The sequence below is a fragment of the Megalobrama amblycephala genome, linkage group LG21 (genome assembly GCF_018812025.1).
Source record: "Megalobrama amblycephala isolate DHTTF-2021 linkage group LG21, ASM1881202v1, whole genome shotgun sequence".
Lineage (NCBI taxonomy): Eukaryota > Metazoa > Chordata > Actinopteri > Cypriniformes > Xenocyprididae > Megalobrama > Megalobrama amblycephala.
In genome coordinates this window covers 6887348-6906692 of record NC_063064.1, presented here as the reverse complement: position 1 = coordinate 6906692, position 19345 = coordinate 6887348, and the positions used below count along the sequence as shown (strand labels likewise).

General features: G+C 36.4%; 2 protein-coding genes across 3 annotated transcripts; one reads left to right on the top strand and one right to left on the bottom strand.

Annotated features, from left to right (window-relative positions):
• Nucleotides 1-357: 357 nt before the first annotated feature.
• rbb4l (retinoblastoma binding protein 4, like) lies at nt 358-11247 on the bottom strand. Of its 2 annotated transcripts, none has more exons than XM_048173548.1 (12): nt 11076-11247; nt 10491-10635; nt 10263-10408; nt 9235-9408; nt 8748-8863; nt 4405-4565; nt 4131-4257; nt 3201-3278; nt 3022-3098; nt 2792-2849; nt 962-1072; nt 358-838 (listed from the first exon to the last, which is right to left on the bottom strand). In XM_048173548.1, exons 1-12 carry the CDS (start codon nt 11089-11091, stop codon nt 770-772), a joined length of 1278 nt encoding a protein of 425 aa, XP_048029505.1. In that variant the 5' UTR covers nt 11092-11247; the 3' UTR covers nt 358-769. The 2 variants fall into 2 exon arrangements, with proteins under 2 accessions (XP_048029505.1, XP_048029504.1); XM_048173547.1 differs by having other exon boundaries at nt 9235-9411; nt 11076-11246.
• A 542-nt stretch (nt 11248-11789) lies between these two features.
• zrsr2 (zinc finger (CCCH type), RNA-binding motif and serine/arginine rich 2) lies at nt 11790-18090 on the top strand. The gene is made up of 11 exons (XM_048173545.1): nt 11790-12005; nt 12111-12190; nt 12614-12692; nt 12779-12887; nt 13063-13149; nt 13654-13692; nt 13795-13910; nt 14030-14243; nt 16712-16767; nt 16861-16970; nt 17092-18090. The coding sequence occupies exons 1-11, from the start codon at nt 11905-11907 to the stop codon at nt 17958-17960; spliced, it is 1860 nt and encodes a 619-aa protein (XP_048029502.1). The 5' UTR covers nt 11790-11904; the 3' UTR covers nt 17961-18090.
• Nucleotides 18091-19345: the final 1255 nt, after the last annotated feature.

Below are 19345 nucleotides of genomic sequence, written 5' to 3'. Positions count from 1 at the left end.
CCAAAATTCCCTCTGTAAAAACCTTTGAATTTAATGTCCAAAAAATTAAATGAGAACTGTGAACCTGACATCATCCAATATTCAGATTTTTGTTCTAGAAATGTATGCAAATTAGTGCATATTTAATTAGATAACGCCTCATTTGCATATTTAAACATTACATTTTAGAAAACTTGTAATACAAAAAATGTTTGCAATTTTTAATGTAATCAATTAGCTGGGGAAGTATGGTGATATCTACTAGTTAATTTTTTTACCCTATTCACCTGGGGTGTCTTGCCTTAATGAACTTTAAAAACTAGCATTCACAAACTCAAAATACATAGCTTCATATGTCGAGAGACAGGAAAAAAAATCTTTACAGTTGATCTGTACTTTATTTTCAATTTGAGTGAATTAAGTACAGACAATTATCAACAATTTAGGAATACAAAATCATTTTAAAAGTTATTACAAAAGATTTATTGCAAATTGACACCAGGTTTATGCAGAAAAACTTAAAACTGTGATGAGCCACACCAGGCCAGAACTTCTCAGAAGTGATTGAACAAGTGGTGCAGTCTTTCTCCAAACCATCTAAGGCCAAACTTCTCTAGTGAAATGGATGAGGGCTGAACCTTTTAGTCTACAGAAGGACCCTGTAATGGGTAAAGTATCTGGTATGTATGGAGTAACAAAGTAAAAGGATGGATTTTATGGAATAATACTGAAAAGCAAAAGCTGAGGAGTAAGAAGCCATGAAAAGTTTGTAGATTTTTAATGAGATCAGTTATGACGCCTGGCCCTCCAGCTCTGATGCGGGGGTGTCTGGCTCTTCATCATTGTAGATGTTTTCAGCCTAAAACGAAAGAAGTTTATGATGTTAGCAAAAAGTCCTAATATCAGATACTTTAAAAAAAACTATCATTAAAAATAAATAAATAATGGAAATCGTAAGAATCTACAGTTTTGCTGTACTTACCATCTGCCATACTTGCATAATGTTGTCCTCTGACACAGAACAGATTACCCAGGGTTCATTTGGGTTCCAGGAGAAATCAGAGATCTTAGCTGTATGCCCACCATGAATGAACTGCCAAAACAAACAAAATTCAAGTACTCATCTCATTATACGCTATTAAAATGTCTCAAGTACTGACTCTTTGGTACCAAGCTGATATTAAAATTTATATAAAAAAATAATTTTTGTACAGGATCAGTATTACCGTGTACTCAGTTGTAATGTTACTGGAATTTCTAACTTCGATATGATACAATACCACGGGGAAAAATTATATACTGCCATATGGATATTTTTAATAATCTAATAAAGTCTTTTGTACATCCATTGAAATTCTAGGCAATCAATTTTTTCAAAAAAGTATGACACATCATAACAGTAATCCATAGGAAGAAGTTTGGGAGAAGTTTAATTCAAGCCTTCTGAAGAGACAAGATTATAAACAGATTTTTTGCTTAATGTATGTTTTTACGATGGGGTAATTTTGTTGCACAATAGCTTACAGGCAGCACAAAGCAGCTTGATTTCAAACTTTGAATTAAATAGACAAAATACATACAGTCAGTAATAAAATAAGAACAAATTACAAATGTTAGTTCAAATAAATACAATAGATTAAAGATACAATTGTAATAAACTGCTTTAATTTCTTCAGGTACTGTAGGTCAGGTAAGAAATACTACAGAAATTGTAAAAAGTACTCAAATGTAAAATATCACTGGATAGTCATCATTGTAAAAATGAAATAATTAATTAATCCTTAAAATTAAATCCTTAAAATTAAAGATTAATCCTTAAAATTAAAGCTTGATGAGCTTTAGAGACTTTTTTCCAAAATATTACATTCCTACGACCCCAAAAATAATGAAAACATATAATAATATATTAATAATCAATTAATATATATTTTAATTAAATTTATTTATACTAAGTATTTATCTTTTTAAATAGAAGAGTGTCATCAATAGTATGTTTTTTGCTGTGGTATTGAAATAGTTATCAATATTCAATAGGGGTGCAATAGATCACAGTTGATCCATGATCCATACTGACCAGGCCCCACGGTTCGGCACGCATGTGATTCGCGGATTAATTGCTAAGTTTAACCATCATTTACACATTCAAGCGATTTCAAACCATTGGAGTGCATGAAGAGGTGAAAGAGAACTCGATCGCGCACTGTTATCTGAGCGTACAGCCGCACACACCTGAAGTGTGCGCACACACAGAGGCACGTTTCAAAAAATTGATTCCTCTTTCACGTCACGTTGCACTTGAACGGACAGATTCACACAAAATTATGTCAAAATAATACCCATCTTGGCAAGTATTCTTGTAAACTCAGTCAGTTATGTCTTAAGTGAACGTAAACAGTTGAGAAAGAAATCGGATGTGTATTATTAGCTATATTGGATCCTTTCATTAGGTCTTAAAGTGACAGCAGCCTATAAATACCTGCTGCTGTCTATGTCATTAACGTTAATCAAACAACAAAACAACTTTAACTGTTCAACTTGTCTTTAATTATGTTTAATTATTAAAAGTGAGATTTTTGCTGTGGTATCGAAGTACTTAAAGTGGTGTTTAGTAATAAATGAAAAGCAAAATGACATTAACCCCCGATTTTTCTTTTTCTTTTGCTGATCCAAGAAATTATCTGATTGGTGATTAAAAAAAATGAATATAATCCAAACCATGAGTTTAGTGATTCGTTTGCACCACTTATATATACATAACATTATAGCTCTGTCTGTCAGAATACATATTTTCATCAAATCTATCTCGACTCACCAGCAGCTCAGGTGGTCCGTCCTCTGCGTCCTCCGCAGACTGCTCTTCTCCAATTTTACTAGAGGACATAAATGTAACAATGCAATCAATATGGCATTTGTGGATCCAAACACAGTTAGCACTAACAAACTGTTTACATTAAACCAGGAATGTGCATTAAGAAAGAAAAAAAAAAAGTTAATTTTCAGAAATCCTCAGATCAATTAGAAAACAGTAGTAATGCCTCATACCTCAGGTCCCAAACATTGAGGCGTCTGTCTGTGCCACTGGAGGCCAGGATGGTCTCGTTATGGGGGGACCACTGGACCTGTCAAGAGCATCAGCATTATTATTACAATATGTTATGTTTACATTCTTTAAGAATTGTTACATTGTAGCAGAATCGTGAGTGTTATTTTTTGAGTGTTACCTGGAAGATTTCATCCTTATGCGACTCAAAAGAGTGAAGCTTCAACTTCAGGTTACGCAGATCCCACAATGCAACAGTCTACAGCCAAAAACAAACAGTGAGCATGTTATTTTTTTTTTTTTCAAACCATTTTTATTTTTTCTCTAAATCATCCATCAAATAGCAGAGGTTCCCAACATTTTCATCATCAAATGATTTATTGATTTTTTTTTTTTGGTCTTGAATTCTAGAATATAAAAATATATTTGTATACCCTATAAATATATAAAAAATATAAATGAAAATTAAATGTAATAAGTGATGAAAGTGTATTATTGTATGAATTTAATATTTTTAAATGATAAAACAGTTGCCTTCAAAAATTGACCTCACAAACCTGCAGTTTCATCAGGATCCCTGAAGGCCAAAGTATGTGTGTGTAGCCCGAAATTTCTAATCATTTATAAAACCTAAGTTTAAATGGAGTTTAAAGCAAGTACAAAAACATTTTTATCACTCAGAGAAATAGCACAGACACTGGGATAAGTATGAAACCTTTCTAGTGTGCATGTGTAGAGCGCCTGTGTTCATGCACACTACCAAATAACAGTATACTTTAAAACTCTATGCATTAAGGCATGTATGCATAGACTAAGCTGAGCATCAAAACTAAGGTGTACTTTGGGCTTAAAGGGTTCACCCAAAAATGTTCACCCTCATGTCATTCCAAACCTGTAAGGACCTTTGTTCATCTTCGGAACACAAATGAAGATATTTGAATGAAATCTGCGAGATTTCTGTCCCTCCATTGGCAGTCCACGCAACTACCACTTTTACCACTTTGTACCACTTAATTTTTGGGTGAACTAACTCTTTAAAGGATTATGTCACATCTGCTTAAGGATCTCTAAAGCAAATTCTTCCTACAGATGTATGTGCAATTATGCAGACCTTGTCTGCTGAGCCAGTGGCCAGAATGAACTCGCTGTATGGGTTGAAGGACAGGCAGTTGACTTCGGCCGTGTGGGCATCCACAGAGTGACTGGGCTTTGATGTGTTATTGGATCGTGTGTCCCAGCTGTAGAAGACAGACATTTCATTGTGTAATACAACTTAGTTAAATGTTTCTCTTTTTATTTAAAAAAAAAAAAAAAAAAAAAAAAAAAAAAGTACTACAGTTTCACAGATTCCAACAGAGGGAGACCAGAACGCTTTGCTTACTCACATCATGAGTTTCTGGTCATCAGCCACAGAGCCAAACAGCGATTCATGTAGAAGGTGCCAGGACACATCCTCCACCACAGCTGTATGCCCTGTGAAGATGGTCTTGGCATCTACTATCTTCCCCTCCTTTGGAACAGCACTGATGTCCCACAGACAGATTGTCTAAAGTTGAAGAACAACAGATGATGTTACAAGTTTCAAGTAGGGATGAGTCGATCCAATACTCAGTATCATAACCGGTCCTGTACGAGCCTTTATGGTCAGATCGAGTATCGGTCAGTCCGATACTGTGCATTATGGTTGTTACTATCAAGCTCTATAAAAGACAAAAAACTATTATAAAAGCTCCATAAGCTTTTTGTGCATTATATATCAAGTCTTCTGAAGCCATTCGATAGTTTTTTAGGAAATATTACGGCAACATCATTCTGCATTCAAACTGAGTGCCGCGTTCGGTTACGACTGTCAGCACAGTAAAACTCTCTCCAAGATGTTACAGTGTTTCCATTATTATGCATCATCTGAACATAAAGGTCTGTGCTTTCGTTTAAAAGGTGTGTTAGATTAAAGGGTCATGAAACCCCCCTGTTTTAGCCTGGTCGTTCACACCTCTGAGCTGCAAAAACTCTGTTAAAATGGGCGTGTAAAGCTCTGGAAAAGTGGGAGTGTAGAGGGGGGGAAGAGGGGAGAGAACAACCAATGAAGCACAGACATACAACACACTCATTATACAGAATAATGAATATTAAAGGTCCCATTCTTCGTGATCCCATGTTTCAAACTTTAGTTAGTGTTTAATGTTGTTGTTAGAGTATAAATAAAATCTGTAAAATTTTAAAGCTCAAAGTTCAATGCCAACGAGATATTTTATTTAACAAAGTCGCCTCTCGAACGGCCAGTTTGGACTACATCCCTCTACTTCCTTCATGACGTCACTAAAACAGTTTTTTGACTAACCTCCGCCCACAGGAATACACAAGAGTTGCGTTTGTAGAGTGTGTTTGTCGCCATGTCGTCGAAACGCTGTCGTTTTCATCCCACAGTCCAATCACCGGGTCTGATTCCGGCTCAAATTGATAGGGTAAAATTAAAGACATGTTTACAATAACTCTGAGCGGTGCATCTCCACGTTATGGTAAGAGGCGTGACCTTTCCGGGCAAGGAGCGCTAAGCTGCTGTCGAATCACAACACAGGAACCGCTGGCACAATCAGAACTCGTTACGTATTTCTGAAGGAGGGACTTCATAGAACAAGGAAGTCATCAGCCCGTTTTTATGACAGTGGAAACAGCGGTATCAGATAAGTAAATTATGTGAAAAATACTGTTTTTTTTACATGCGAAACATGAACACATGTTATATTGCACACTATAAACACAATCAAAGCTTAAAAAAAACACTAAAAACGGGACCTTTAATATATGAGCATGGAGAAAATAACAACAAACTCACAAGCACAAGGGAGAAATGCGAAAGAATATTTAATAGGGCTAATAATAGGCTACTTTGATTACGTTTACGAGCACTGCACTCAAAATCAGTCTTTTGTCTATTAGAATAATCGTGTTGTCGCGTTCAGATAGGCTACACCACTATATCAGTGTCCAGTTTGCACATATAATTCATTTGAAGAAGACTAGATGAAATATGTGTGCATAACTACACCGTGCTGGTTAATGTTTGGTGCAGGAGAATGTGTGAAATACAGTGTCCTCCACAAATATTGGCACCCTTAGTAAATATGAGCAAAGGCGGCTGTCAAAATAAATCTGCATTGTTTATCTTTTTGATCTTTCATTCAAAAAATTCACAAAATTCTAACCTTTCATTGAAGGAAAAGAATTGAAAATGGGTGGAAAAGCTCATTATGAAATAAATGTTTTTCTCAGTTCATGTTGGCCACAATTATTGGCACCCAATATTGCAGTCCTTTTCCCAAATAAGCTCTGAGTCTTCTTCTATAATGCCTATGAGTTTGGAGAACACCTGAGGAGAGATCAGAGACCATTCCTTCATACAGAATCTCTCCAGATCCTTCAGATTCCAGCTCCATGTTGATGCTTCTTCTCTTCAGTTCACTCCACTCATTTTCTTTAGGGTTCAGGTCAGGGGACTGAGATGGTCATGGCAGAAGCTTCATTTTGTGCTCAGTGAAAAAATTTTGTGTTGGTTTTGATGTTTGTTTTGGATCACTGTCCTAATGGACGATCCAACCACTGCCCATTATAAGATTTCTAGAAAGTGGTCAGGTTTTGATTTATCTGTTGGTATTGATAGAATCCATAATACCATGTATCTGAACAAGATGTCCAGGACCTCCAGCAGAAAAATAGGCACACAGCATTAAAGATCCAGTACATATTTAACCGTGGACATGTACTTTTATCCATGTTGCACCAAACCCACTGGTGGGTTTGCTACAAAAAGCTATTTTTTAGTTTCATCTTACCACAGAAGCCGGTCCCATTTGAAGTTCCAGTCTTGTCTGACAACTGAAATGCTGGAGTTTGTTTTTGGATGAACAAAGAAGATTTTCTTGAAACCCTCCCGAACAACTTTGGGGAGAGGTACTGTTTGGTAATGTTTTTCGGCTTTCTGAGTCTCAAGACTCATCTAATTTCGCAATTCTCGCGTGATCTTGAAGAGTCTTTGGCCACCCAAACTTTCCTCCTACCGGCATTAGGACGACTTAGACCACGTCCTATTCCAGGCAGATTTGAAACATCTTTAGTGATTGAAACTTCTTAATTATTTCCCTGTAGTGGAAATGGGGATTTTCATGCATTAGCTCTTTTCTTATACCCATTTTCATTTTTGAAGCTCAACGATCTTTTGCTGCACATCAGAACTATATTATTTGTTTTTTCTCATTGTGATGAATGATTAGGGGATTTGTCCTTTGTGTTTAAATATTTGTACTCCTGTGGAACAGGAAGCATGGCTGCACAATTTCATGCTCCTAGTCACCCTGGTGTGCTAAAAAAATGTAAATGTGAATGGGAATATAGTCAGAGATATTTTACTCAGAAGAATTTTAGGGATGCCAATAATTTGGCAAACATGGAAAAACATATATTTCATAATGAGCTTTTTCCCCCATTTTCAATTCTTTTCCTTCAATGAAAGGTTAGAATTTTGTGAATTTTTGGAATGAAAGTGAAATAAAAACTTTAAACACGGATACTTTATTCTGTATGAGCTATGAGCCACGTGGCTAGTGTTGTTAAACTCATCGCGGAGCTCCGCGCTGAAACCGAGCATATGCACGCTCCGCGTGTATATCATCAACAGTCGTATTTTTCATGTGTTCGTATTCAAACTCCAGTTCTGACCGCATCGCAGGCAAAATACAAACACCACATATGCTGCTGTGCTGAGGGAAACAGCCTATACGGCTCGCGTCTTTGAACACAGCTAGAGCAGGCAGACCGGCAAACCGGAAGACAGAAATAGCTCTGAAAAATGCAAAAATAACCATTTTTCACTTATGAATAACATTAATGAGTACCTTTAGTGTTTTCAATGACGTGCAGCCTACACATATCTGTTTACATCTCAAAAAAAGTGTTTTGGGGTTTCATGACCCTTTAAAGCACTGGAGCAGCGGATTGAATGAAATGCATCATTCACACGCATATAGTAACTGCCATTTAAAACTCTAATGAAAAAGGCTCAGTAAACTGTTGGGTAGATGCAATACACCAGGTGTTGCGCACACACAATCTACTGCTATTCCTGCAGTTCTCGGATGTGCAGTGTTGAATTTTCAGTCGAATTTGAACCACTGAATTTGTGAAAACAAATTTTTAATGCGAAATAAAATGGACCGAAAATTGCCTGTTGAATATTTTAGGTTGTATTTTAAAACAGAGTGTTGGAAGTGAAATCTGAAAGGTGAATATTAATTTTCAAATTTTTAATACTGAAAATGTGGGTGAAATGTTTTGAATTGAAATATTCACAGCATAAATATACGGCCATGTTGAATTTTAGCCCACAAAAATGCAAGCCCTTAAAATACAATTCATTAAAATGCAAACACGGTTAATGCAATGCAATTTTTTTCAATTAGTGCAATTCAACAGGCTTTTCATTTCAAACACTTTTGCCATTAATAAACTTCCATACATCTCTTTTTTTATAATGAAGCACTGTACAGTGAGGTATAGATTTTACAAACTGATCAAGAAGAAAACACTGTACTAATATCGGATTGGTAGCAGTATCGACATATTCAAGGTTGCAGTATCGTTATTGGTATTGGACATGAAAAAGTGGTATCGAGCCATCCCTAGTTTCAAGTACAAAACTATGTTAGGTCAGTTTGAATGCGAGATCACTCACATGGTCGTCTGATGCACTAAGTAAGTTTCCACTCAGGTTGGGGTTCCAGGACAAACCGTATCCCTCCTTCTGATGTCCCCGCAGTCTCAGGTCTGGACTACACTCTCCACTGGGGTCTGCAAATAGACAATTTAGAGACTTATTTTTCAAAGCAAGTGGCTTCACCCATAATTTAATACAGGGCTGCAACAACCAATCGATAATAGACTAATCTGATTATTGACTGTCGACAGTCATGTCACTTTAAGCCGGGCACAAATTTAACGACTAGATAAAACATTCTAAGACTGAGCTCAACACACAGCGATTATTTCCTTTGACTGAAGCAGATTTAAATACTTACACACGGATTTTGAACACCGACTGTAATCGCATTCATACATACATTCATAATTGGTCTTACAATCGTTAAGCGTGTCCCCGGCTTAATTCTGAAGTGAAATAAGTGAAATGCAGGGCTTCTTTGGATCAACTGAAAGGCACTGACCTGGTTTAGATGGGTGTTTGGTGTAGTCAAACACCAGCACATCAGAGGTGGGGGTCTTGGTGGCGATGATGCAGGGGTTTTGTGGCATGTATCTGGCCCTATTCACTTCTCCTTCATGGTTGATCTTAATCTCAATCTCGATCTTTCCGCTCACCGAACCAAACCCTCCAAACTCTGGAAAAAGATGATATACAATCATTAACAATATCCAACTTCTGATCTCAGTCCCAGTTTTATCAACTTTATTTGTGAAAATTATCAGTTTGTAGCATTCAACTAAATAAAAAAATAACAGCCAAATTCATTGGCCCAGTTTACACTAGGTATTAAAGGGATAGTTCACCAAAAAATGAAAATTGTCTCATTTACACATGCTCATGCCATAAACCCATAAGACTTGCGTTCATCTTTGAAACAAAAGAAATCCGTATGAATCGAGCGGTTTATTCCAAGTTTTCTGAAGAGACATGATTGCTTTTTATGATCAGATTTAATTTATGCTTTGCATATAAACACAGATCAACACACAAACATAAAGCAATTCTCAACGTGCCTTGCTTTTCATATGGATTACTTTTAAATTGTCTTGATACTTATTTTAAACTGAGCAATTTTGGATGCATTTAACTTTCAATTGAGAGACAGAAATCTTAAATATTAAAAATATCAAATTTGTGTTTTCAAAAATGAACAAAAGTCTTATGGGTTTGGAACAACATGAAGTTGAGTAAATGATAACAGAATTTTCATTTTTAACTGAACTATCCCTTTAACATCCATCTTGGGTTATAAACACTAAATTCAGGTATAAAAAAGATCCATCACATTCTGAAGTTGTCAAAAATGCATGTGGCCGCATCATATTTGTGGAATGACTCAGTCTTATTGATCAACTGAATCTGGATTTCCCCCCAACGTCCTGACCATACCTGCTGAAGAAACATACACAAAATTGATTTTAGTATAATGACTTCAATGCAAACAAGAATACAAAATTAGCATCCATTCATTGTCAGATCAGCTCTAACCTCCTTTCTCGCTGTCGTAGTGGGACGCATCAAATTGAGCGTCGTCATTGGGGATCTGAACGCTGGCGATGACTAAGTGGTTCTGCTCATCTGAAGTGTGTGTGCCCAGCACCAGCCGATGAACTGCATAGTCCTTTCCCTCAGGCCTGCACAATGATAGACAATGATTTGTAGAGCCCTAGTCACCTGTTATGTTTCAGAAGGTGGACAGGATAGTTCCTGGATTACCTGTTCACATCAGGAAGCCACTGCACTGTTAAACTCGGCCACTCGAGTGCATGTGTCATGACAAGATCGTATAGGAACGGTGTGTTTTTCTTCCAGATCTTGTATTCCTCATTTATTACTCTCTCCTCCACTGCATCATCATACACTGAGAAGAGAGAACAAGAAGGATAAATTCAGGTCACATGCATCCAAATGAACACATTTCACAGTAACTGCATTGTGGGAGTGCAGTGGGTAGTAAAAGCTCGCTTTATTCTCATAAATGAGCAATAACTTAAGTGTAACATGATAAAGTTGCCTAACTTATAGTTACACCGCAGCATATGAATGATGGAGGGAACTTAGAGAACAACGGCATTTCGATCTGCTTTGAGAAACCATTAACGTTATCTGTATTATTCAAGTCAGTAGAATCATTTAATAATGCCAGTAGGTTTAAGTTAACCGTGAGTACTTGGTAAAGTAACACTCATTCATTCTCATGTTTGTATGTGGGTCACATCCATTAGCACTTTAGGCTAAAGCTAGCAAACTCTGTCAAAGAAAAAAAAATTATGCACGTAATTCACTACGCAAAAAGTTTACCTTCTTTGTCTGCCATTTTGGCGTGTTCTTCTGCGGGTAGGCCACTAAATGAATTATGGGGTTTAAAGCCAAAAAGCAGGGGAAAAAACAGGTTTTTAGGGTTTTACGCTCACGCCTCCGTCACTTGAAATACCAGTTCGCGCATCCCAAAAGCGCAAAATCTATGAGCTAGTGCTGTCCGATTCACAAGCGAGTCATTCCTTTGAACCGATTCTTTTTTATGATTTGGTCAAACCGATTCACAAAGAGCTCGTAAATCACTTACAGATGAATTTTGGTGTTAAAACTGGTGAACGTTTAGTATTTGATTCATTTATAATAATTGCTCATTATTATATTCATGAAGTCAAATGGAATGGAAAATATTTATGTTTGAACGATTTAAAATTGACATTTAAACATATCTCTCTTGTTTGTACAATATATGCTTGGTTCTCTCTTGATAGCCAGCTTTGCTGAGTAGGAAAACTGTGAAATGCACTTATTGGCAATATTGTGAATAATAAATATGAATTATTATTATTAATACTGGGAACAACAAAGGACAATGATGAAACAAAAAACATCAGTGAACATTTCAGTTCATTCAATTGATTCATATTTAATCGAACGGGTTAATTGAAACGAGCCGTTCATATGAATCGATTCGCTAAAGTGAATTGTCCTCCCAATGCTAAACTGAGCATGCGCGTAAACGCGCTTAGAGTACGACGATAAATGTGATGTCATCTTTGCGCGCGCTTTATATGATTGGTGTGAAATGTGTTGCTTTAATGGAGCGCTTTTTCCGTTGTTGTCTACCTGCGTAATGTGTAAATAGTGTTTTAAAATGACAGATAATGATTGTTGCTCGATTCAAACAGACCCGTCAGAGACGCAGGACTCTGAGAGTCGCTTAGATGAGTGTGAAACTGCTGCTGTTGTGCTCAGGTGTTGTATGGGGCTTTTTATGCTGTAGCTATGTTTAAATTATTATCAGAAATTTTTTATATTTTTGCTATTTATTTATCACCATTTATTTAAACTCATTTTTAGTCAAAAACAACGACGAGCTGTTCTTAAACGAGAGAGAAGGAAAAGGAAACGTCAAGCTCTTGCTAAAATAAGAGAAGCAGGTAATTTATATTTTGATTATAGATTATATGATTTGATTATATGTATATGTATGTGTATATATATATATATATATATATATATATATATATGTGTATATGTATATATATATGTGTATATGTATATATATATGTGTATATGTATATATATATGTGTATATGTATATATATATGTGTATATGTATGTATATATATATATATGTGTATATGTATGTATATATATATATATGTGTATATATATATATATATATATATATATATATATATATATGTGTATATGTATATATATATATATATATATATATATATATATATATATATATGTGTGTGTATATGTATATATGTATATCATGCAAACATAACCATGACATACGCATGACATAAGCATTCGTTATCAGCTGTCAGTAACAAACTCATCTTTTTCAGCTCTTGGTCATTCACAAAATGAAGAGTACCAAGAGTACAAGCCTGAAGATGAGGAAGAGCAGAAGGATGATGAGCAGAGGTTTGTCATCTTAAGTTCATATGATAAGATAATATTAATTGTACAAAATACAAATATATGTCGCACTGTTTTGTTTTACAATCCAGTGAGCGATTACACCAGGAATGGATGGAGAGAGAAAAGATTGCGCAGGAAGAATTTAGGCTGAAAAGGGAGAAAGACGAGGCAGCGCAAAAGAGAAAGGAGGAAGAAGAGGTGAGCAATTTCTGGACCTCTTGGTTATTTAAAATATATATGAAATATATATATTTTAAATAGCAAGAAAAGTCCAATTGCTGACATTAAATTTATGACATTCTGCAATGGCCTGGACAAATCTCAATTAAGATATACATATAATGCTCCAATATCTGCTTTTCTGTAACCAAAGAGGAAAATAAGAGAAGAATGGGAGGAGCAGCAAAAGAAAGAGAAAGAGGAGCGGGAGCAGAAGGAACAGGAGAAGAAACAGAGAGAGGTGATCCCTGCATTGGGAGGATAAAGATGCTGATGTCTACATATATCCTCTATCAGATATCAAAACATTTCATGCTACTTGCAACAAATCAGCTTTTAAAGTTTCAATCAGTTTGTCAATCATGGTTTTACATACACGCCACATGCTAGACGTCTCTGTTTCATGTGTACATTGTGTGATTTTTTTTGTTTAGCAAAAAAAAAAAAGTCTTCATTTCCTTAACTAAGATACACAAAATCGATTTAAAATGCAGCAAGTGTCCACTTCCAATGAAGAACATGTATCTTTTCGTGTCAGCTGGGTGTATAGTGATCATTTTGCTTACTGATACCACAATAGAGAACATGTTTTGTAAACAGCCAAATTTGAATGACAAAATTCTTATAATATCAGTCTATAACGTACAAATTATCTGCCAGATTGTCTTAACCAATTCTAACAGACACGTGCTTGCACACCACACAATTTCACCCGCCATACTGTGTATGTTTGCACCATTTATAGGAAGCGGTACAGAAAATGTTGGATCAAGCAGAGAGTCAGGTAACATCTGGCTTTCTATGTCAAATCTATGTTGGAAAATGCAGTTCTATGTTTGCAATAATCATGAAATCATGAAAAGTCTCCTTACTTTGTTGCATTTAGCTGGAAAATGGTGGTCCTTGGAAAAACCCTGATGCCCCAAAGGATTATGGAACTGAAAAGGACAAGGCAAACTGCCCCTTCTTCCTTAAAACGGGTGCTTGTAGGTTTGGAGACCGGTAAGTGTTTATTAAACTACTCTTTTCAAGGAGTTTGCCAGTCAAAATGAAATTTCTGGTCAAGTTTTTGTAATAGATGATGATTTTTTATTTTATTTGTTACTGTGTGTAATGAACAGGTGCTCCCGAAAGCATGAGCACCCAACATCCAGCACCACTCTGATGGTGAGGGGGATGTTTGTGACATTCGGGATGGAGCAGAGCAGACGTGATGACTATGACACTGATGCCTGTCTTGAGTACAGCGAGGAGGAAACGCACCAGCAGTTCCTGGATTTCTATGAAGACGCTCTGCCAGAGTTCAAGAACGCAGGGAGGGTGGTACAGTTCAAGGTAACTAAAACAAAAAGCCTAAAACGTATCAACATAATAACATTTGAAAAACAGTTGTTAACATATAAACTTATCAACATAAATGAAAAAATATTATTAAAGTGTATCAGTCTGATTTGATCCTGATGCTTCTGTGTCATGTAGAGCAATTAAGTAGTCTATTGTTTATCTGTATGAACTGAAGCATCTTGTTTTTCGGAGGTCCTGCTAAAGGCAGTGTAAATCGCAGTTTCGTCCTAATGTAACTCATCTCCTCTCCACATGGAGGGAAGTCGAAAGGCGATCGGTCGAAAGGTGAACAGTTTACAATCTGGCACAGGCACTCGTCTATTTTTCACAAAACAAAGTAAATACTTTGGGTGATATCTATGATGATAGTGGTCTGAAATGATTTCAGCTCATTAAAGCCCAATATAATTTACCAGGTACCTCTTTTTTTATGTTTTTGCATATCAGATCGGCCCTTCTGGCATATGGGGTGCCTTGGGACTCCCATTTACTTATTCACTCTGTTGTGTAAAATTCTTCCTTCTGAGAAATCGCCCTCTTCTGTTTCAGTTATTTATCTTAGGCCCAGTTTCACAGACAGGGATTAGACTAAACCAGGATTAGGCCTTAGTTCAATAAGGGTAAAGGTGCCATCGAATTGAAAATTGAATTTACCTCAGCATAGTTGAATAACAAGAGTTCAGTACATGGAAATGACATACAGTGAGTCTCAAACACCATTGTTTCCTCCTTCTTATATAAATCTCATTTGTTTAAAAGACCTCCGAAGAACAGGCAAATCTCAACATAACACCGACTGTTACGTAACAGTCGGGGTGTACGCCCCCAATATTTGCATATGCCAGCCCATGTTCCCAACATTATGAAAGGCATTAGACAAGGGCAGCCAGTATTAACGTCTGGATCTGTGCACAGCCGAATCATCAGACTAGGTAAGCAAGCAAGGACAACAGCGAAAAATGGCAGATGGAGCGATAATAACACGATCCATGATATCATGATATTTTTAGTGATATTTGTAAATTGTCTTTCTAAATGTTTCGTTAGCATGTTGCTAATGTACTGTTAAATGTGGTTAAAGTTACCATCATTTCTTACTGCATTCACGGAGACAAGAGCCGTCGCTGTTTGCATTTTTAAACACTTGCAGTCTGTATAATTCATAAACACAACTTCATTCTTTATAAATCTCTTCAACAGTGTAGCATTAGCCGTTAGCCACGGAGCATTTGAATCAGGTGGCGGGCGGCGCATTTGAATCAGCGCATTTCTAATTATGCCCCAAAATAGGCAGTTAAAAAAAAATATTTTAAAAAAATCTATGGGGTATTTTGAGCAGAAACCTCACAGACACATTCAGGGGACACCTTAGACTTATATTACATCTTGTAAAAAAAACGTTCAATGGCACCTTTAAGTAGCTTTTATAAATGTGCCTTAGAAAAAAACATTACTTGTGTGCATCTTGAGACAAAACAATGGCACTGGCATATTTTAAGATACATCAGTGCAAGTTGCTTTCATTTAAAACAGCTCAAGCATATATTTTAGTCTGGGACTAGCTTAAGCCTGGTCTATTATGAAACTGGGGGTTTATCTTCTTGAGCATTCCTACAAACCCTTATCTGTTACAACTGTTTAGGCCAAGGATCTTAATGAGGATGCACATGATTTATTTTCTGATCAGTAATTTAAGCGGTCTTATAAGAATCTTAACCATAACAAATTATTACATAGCGTTTACTTAAATCCTCTGAAGCGATACCATATGGATTTGACATTCTCTTCCAAGTGTAATCTGTGTTCTCATGGATCTCAGGGCACGTATTTGCACTTCTTTTGGGAGTATCCCTCTCTCACACCTTTTTGGACTTGTTTCTGTTGGGCACTGATATGTTTGACTCAACGTCATTTCTTTTTTTGAATGATTTTTGGGATGTTCCCTTATCTGTTCAACAAAGATGTTTACTGTTAGCTGCTCTCAGAGCAGCAAAAAAAAAAAAGCTAGTTAACCGTTAATGCTAGTTAATCTTCCTCACTGTCTTTGTTGGACATTATATCGATGGAATTCTCAACCTCTCATACACACGGATCCCGTGTCAAGACTGTGAATATATGGCATGCTGCTTTTGATATTTTGTCGATGTTTTTATCTTAAGAATTTGTATGGTCTTTTTTATTTTATTTATTTATTTTTTATTTTATTTATTTTGTATCTAGATTCTGTTTATATTCTGTTTCTCTATTCTTGAAGTCTACCAGGGGTGGGTTCTAGGTTTGTATAGTTGCTTTTTGCTTTCTATTCTTGTTTTTCTTTGTCTATAAAAAAAATAAAACTGTTAAAAAATTACTTTTTTATCATTTATTAATAATTAAAAAAAATGAAATAATTTACATTATTTTTTTAAATAATTTAAGTTTTGTAAAATTAACAAAATTATTTCCCCATATTTTAATAGGTGAGCTGCAACTTTGAACCTCACTTGAGAGGAAACGTTTACGTTCAGTATGACACGTAAGTCCAGTATTATTACAGTCACTGCTGTAGAGAAGAAATTACAGTTGTTGTAAATATTATTTTATTTTTGTTATCTCTATATGCCTGTAGAGAGGAGCAATGTAAAGAGGCTTTCATGATGTTTAATGGCCGCTGGTATGCTGGAAGACAACTGCAATGTGAATTCTCCCCAGTAACTAGATGGAAAACAGCCATATGTGGTAAGGAAAAGAGAAGTAGTACTTTCTTTGTCATTATTTTAAGCCTTTTTTATTTTTATTTTTTTTTTATTTTTATTTTTTTTTAATACGCCTATATTTTTTTTTTCTTATATGTTCTCAGGACTTTTCGACAGACGGAAATGTCCAAAGGGGAAACACTGCAACTTCCTCCATGTCTTCAGAAATCCAGACAATGAATTCTGGGAGGCGGACCGTGATCTTCACATGTCCCCTGACCGTGGTGGAGGCTTTTCTAGTCGTCATTCGGGTAGCAGAGATGGAATGTGGTCCCAGCGTGGAAATAGCCCTGAACGATCCCAGCGTAGGTGGACGGATCGAAGGAGTCACAGCCGTGAGCGGTATAGTTACAGGGGGAGGCGGAGCCGTAGCAGAGAGAGGCACAGTCGAAACAGTGAAAGGCGGAGTCGTAGCAGAAGCAGAGGGAGAAGGAAGTCAGAGCAATCAATAATGAGAAGATCTCAGAGAGAGCAATCCAGAAGGAGCAGGAGCCGATCCCGCAGCAGAGACCGGTTAAAGCAAAGCGAATATTCATCAGCAGACTCGAGAAGAAAGAGGTCAAAATCAAACAGTCCGGACCATGTTTCTAAAAACGGTTCTGTGAAACGGAGCCACAGAAGGGAAAGCCAAAGCCCAGAAAACTCTGACCGAATGGATACACGACAGCACAAGCACTCTAAAAAGAGCAAGAAGAAGAAAAAGGGTAAAAAGAAACACAAAAGAAAGAAGAGTAAATCACGCAGCTTGAGCTCATCTGCGGGGTCTGACGAAGACTCCCCGAATGACGAGTGTAACAAGACGGCGTCTAAATCAGAAGCTCCTGCTGAAGAATGTACAGCTGTGGCGTCCAGCACTGGTTCACCAGAAGATAAAGTTGAGACCTCAACTTTGGATTTTCATAGTCCAGAAGAGGAAATCCAGTGCGTGGTTACAGACACTACCAAATCCGATGGCATCACGCAATCTGGATAGATTACCTAAAACACACAAACTGTTTGTTGTCTTAAAGCAGCTGTTATTTTAGTTTGCATAACAAAATGCTTAGCTTTCATGAAGAATACATTGCCTGTACATTTGTAATTAAATCTATCATTTTCTGAAATCTTGTTACAATTGTTGGTGATGGTGGTAAAAATGATATTTTTGTTCATTTTCATTGGGGTGCTCAAAGATGTTAAGCAGTTCTTGGGGATTCATTTTTGCCATTTTATTTAAAGTTGCGATGTAACAGTAGTAGCGACAGATCATTTCTTGCATATTGTGACATACATCGAAGTGAAACAGATTATTAAAAAAAGATATACATTTTGGGTGGGGGACTTGGTTCTATCCACTGGTTGTTGATTGGATGGACAAGGATCTGAATCCAGGCTCAGGTCAATTGTAAGAAAGAGACAGGGTTTAAGCAGGCTAAATAGTTGAAGTCTGGCATACGTCACTAGATAGAAATCATTCCAATTATGACATTTTGATTAAAAAGTACGAGCTAAAAATATCTCAAATAATTTTACGAAACTAATTTTATGCATTAATTAATTGTTCACAATAAGATCAGGATGCATTTAGATCAGAGATTCTCAAGAAGGGGGCGGGCAAACTATCAGGAGGGCCTCAGTAAGTCTAAAAATGAATTTCAGATAGTCTTTTTAGAGTTCATTCATTTAAGAAATAAATTGTGGGCGCAAGCCAGATTTTCAGTCACCCCTGCTGATTGGTCTACATTTAAAACAAGTGCACATTGATGATTAGAAAGTCTAAATCAGAGTCTTTTGTTGAATTCTGTACCTAAAATTTGGAAAGCTGCTTATGTTCTCCCAATTATTTAAAGGTGGTGATTCCTCAGACATGAACAACTACTGTCTGATCTCCAAACTCTCAATCTTGGCCAAGCTTCTTGAATCTTGGGTAAATATACAGTTAAAACGTTTTTATTTGATAATTTAAACTCTTTTCAATCTGGTTTTAAAACTGGTCATAGTACCATTACTGCTGCTACAGTGGTGATAAATGACTTTATTGGTGCCCTGGATCAAAAACAGCACTGCGCAGCCTTATTTGTGGATCTATCTAAGGTGCTTGATTGGTGTTCGGATCATGAATTGCTGTTGAACAAACTTGGCAGGTGCTGGTTTCGGACCAGGGATGGTTAAAAGGTTCAGAAATTATTTGGCAGATGGGACTCAAGTGTGTTCATGTGGAGGAAAACAAATCTGATTTTCTTGATGTATCTAAAGGTGCCCCACAGGGTTCCATTTTGGGACCTATTTTGTTTTCTATTTATATAAATGATTTGGGTAAGGACATTCAAGCAAAAAAAAAAAAACTCTTGTAAAAGAGATTTTAATCTCAATGAGACT

Excerpts from the sequence above, each read along its gene's own strand:
- rbb4l (XM_048173547.1), bottom strand. Across the intron at positions 8,864-9,234 it reads CAAACACCCATCTAAACCAG|ACCCCAGTGGAGAGTGTAGT; the intron begins GTCAGTGCCTTT and ends GTCTATTTGCAG. Across the intron at positions 4,258-4,404 it reads GATGACCAGAAACTCATGAT|CTGGGACACACGATCCAATA; the intron begins GTGAGTAAGCAA and ends TGTCTTCTACAG.
- zrsr2 (XM_048173545.1), top strand. The coding sequence starts at position 11,905 with ATGACAGATAATGATTGTTGCTCGATTCAAACAGACCCGTCAGAGACG. Across the intron at positions 12,006-12,110 it reads ACTGCTGCTGTTGTGCTCAG|TCAAAAACAACGACGAGCTG; the intron begins GTGTTGTATGGG and ends ACTCATTTTTAG. Across the intron at positions 16,971-17,091 it reads ATGGAAAACAGCCATATGTG|GACTTTTCGACAGACGGAAA; the intron begins GTAAGGAAAAGA and ends ATATGTTCTCAG.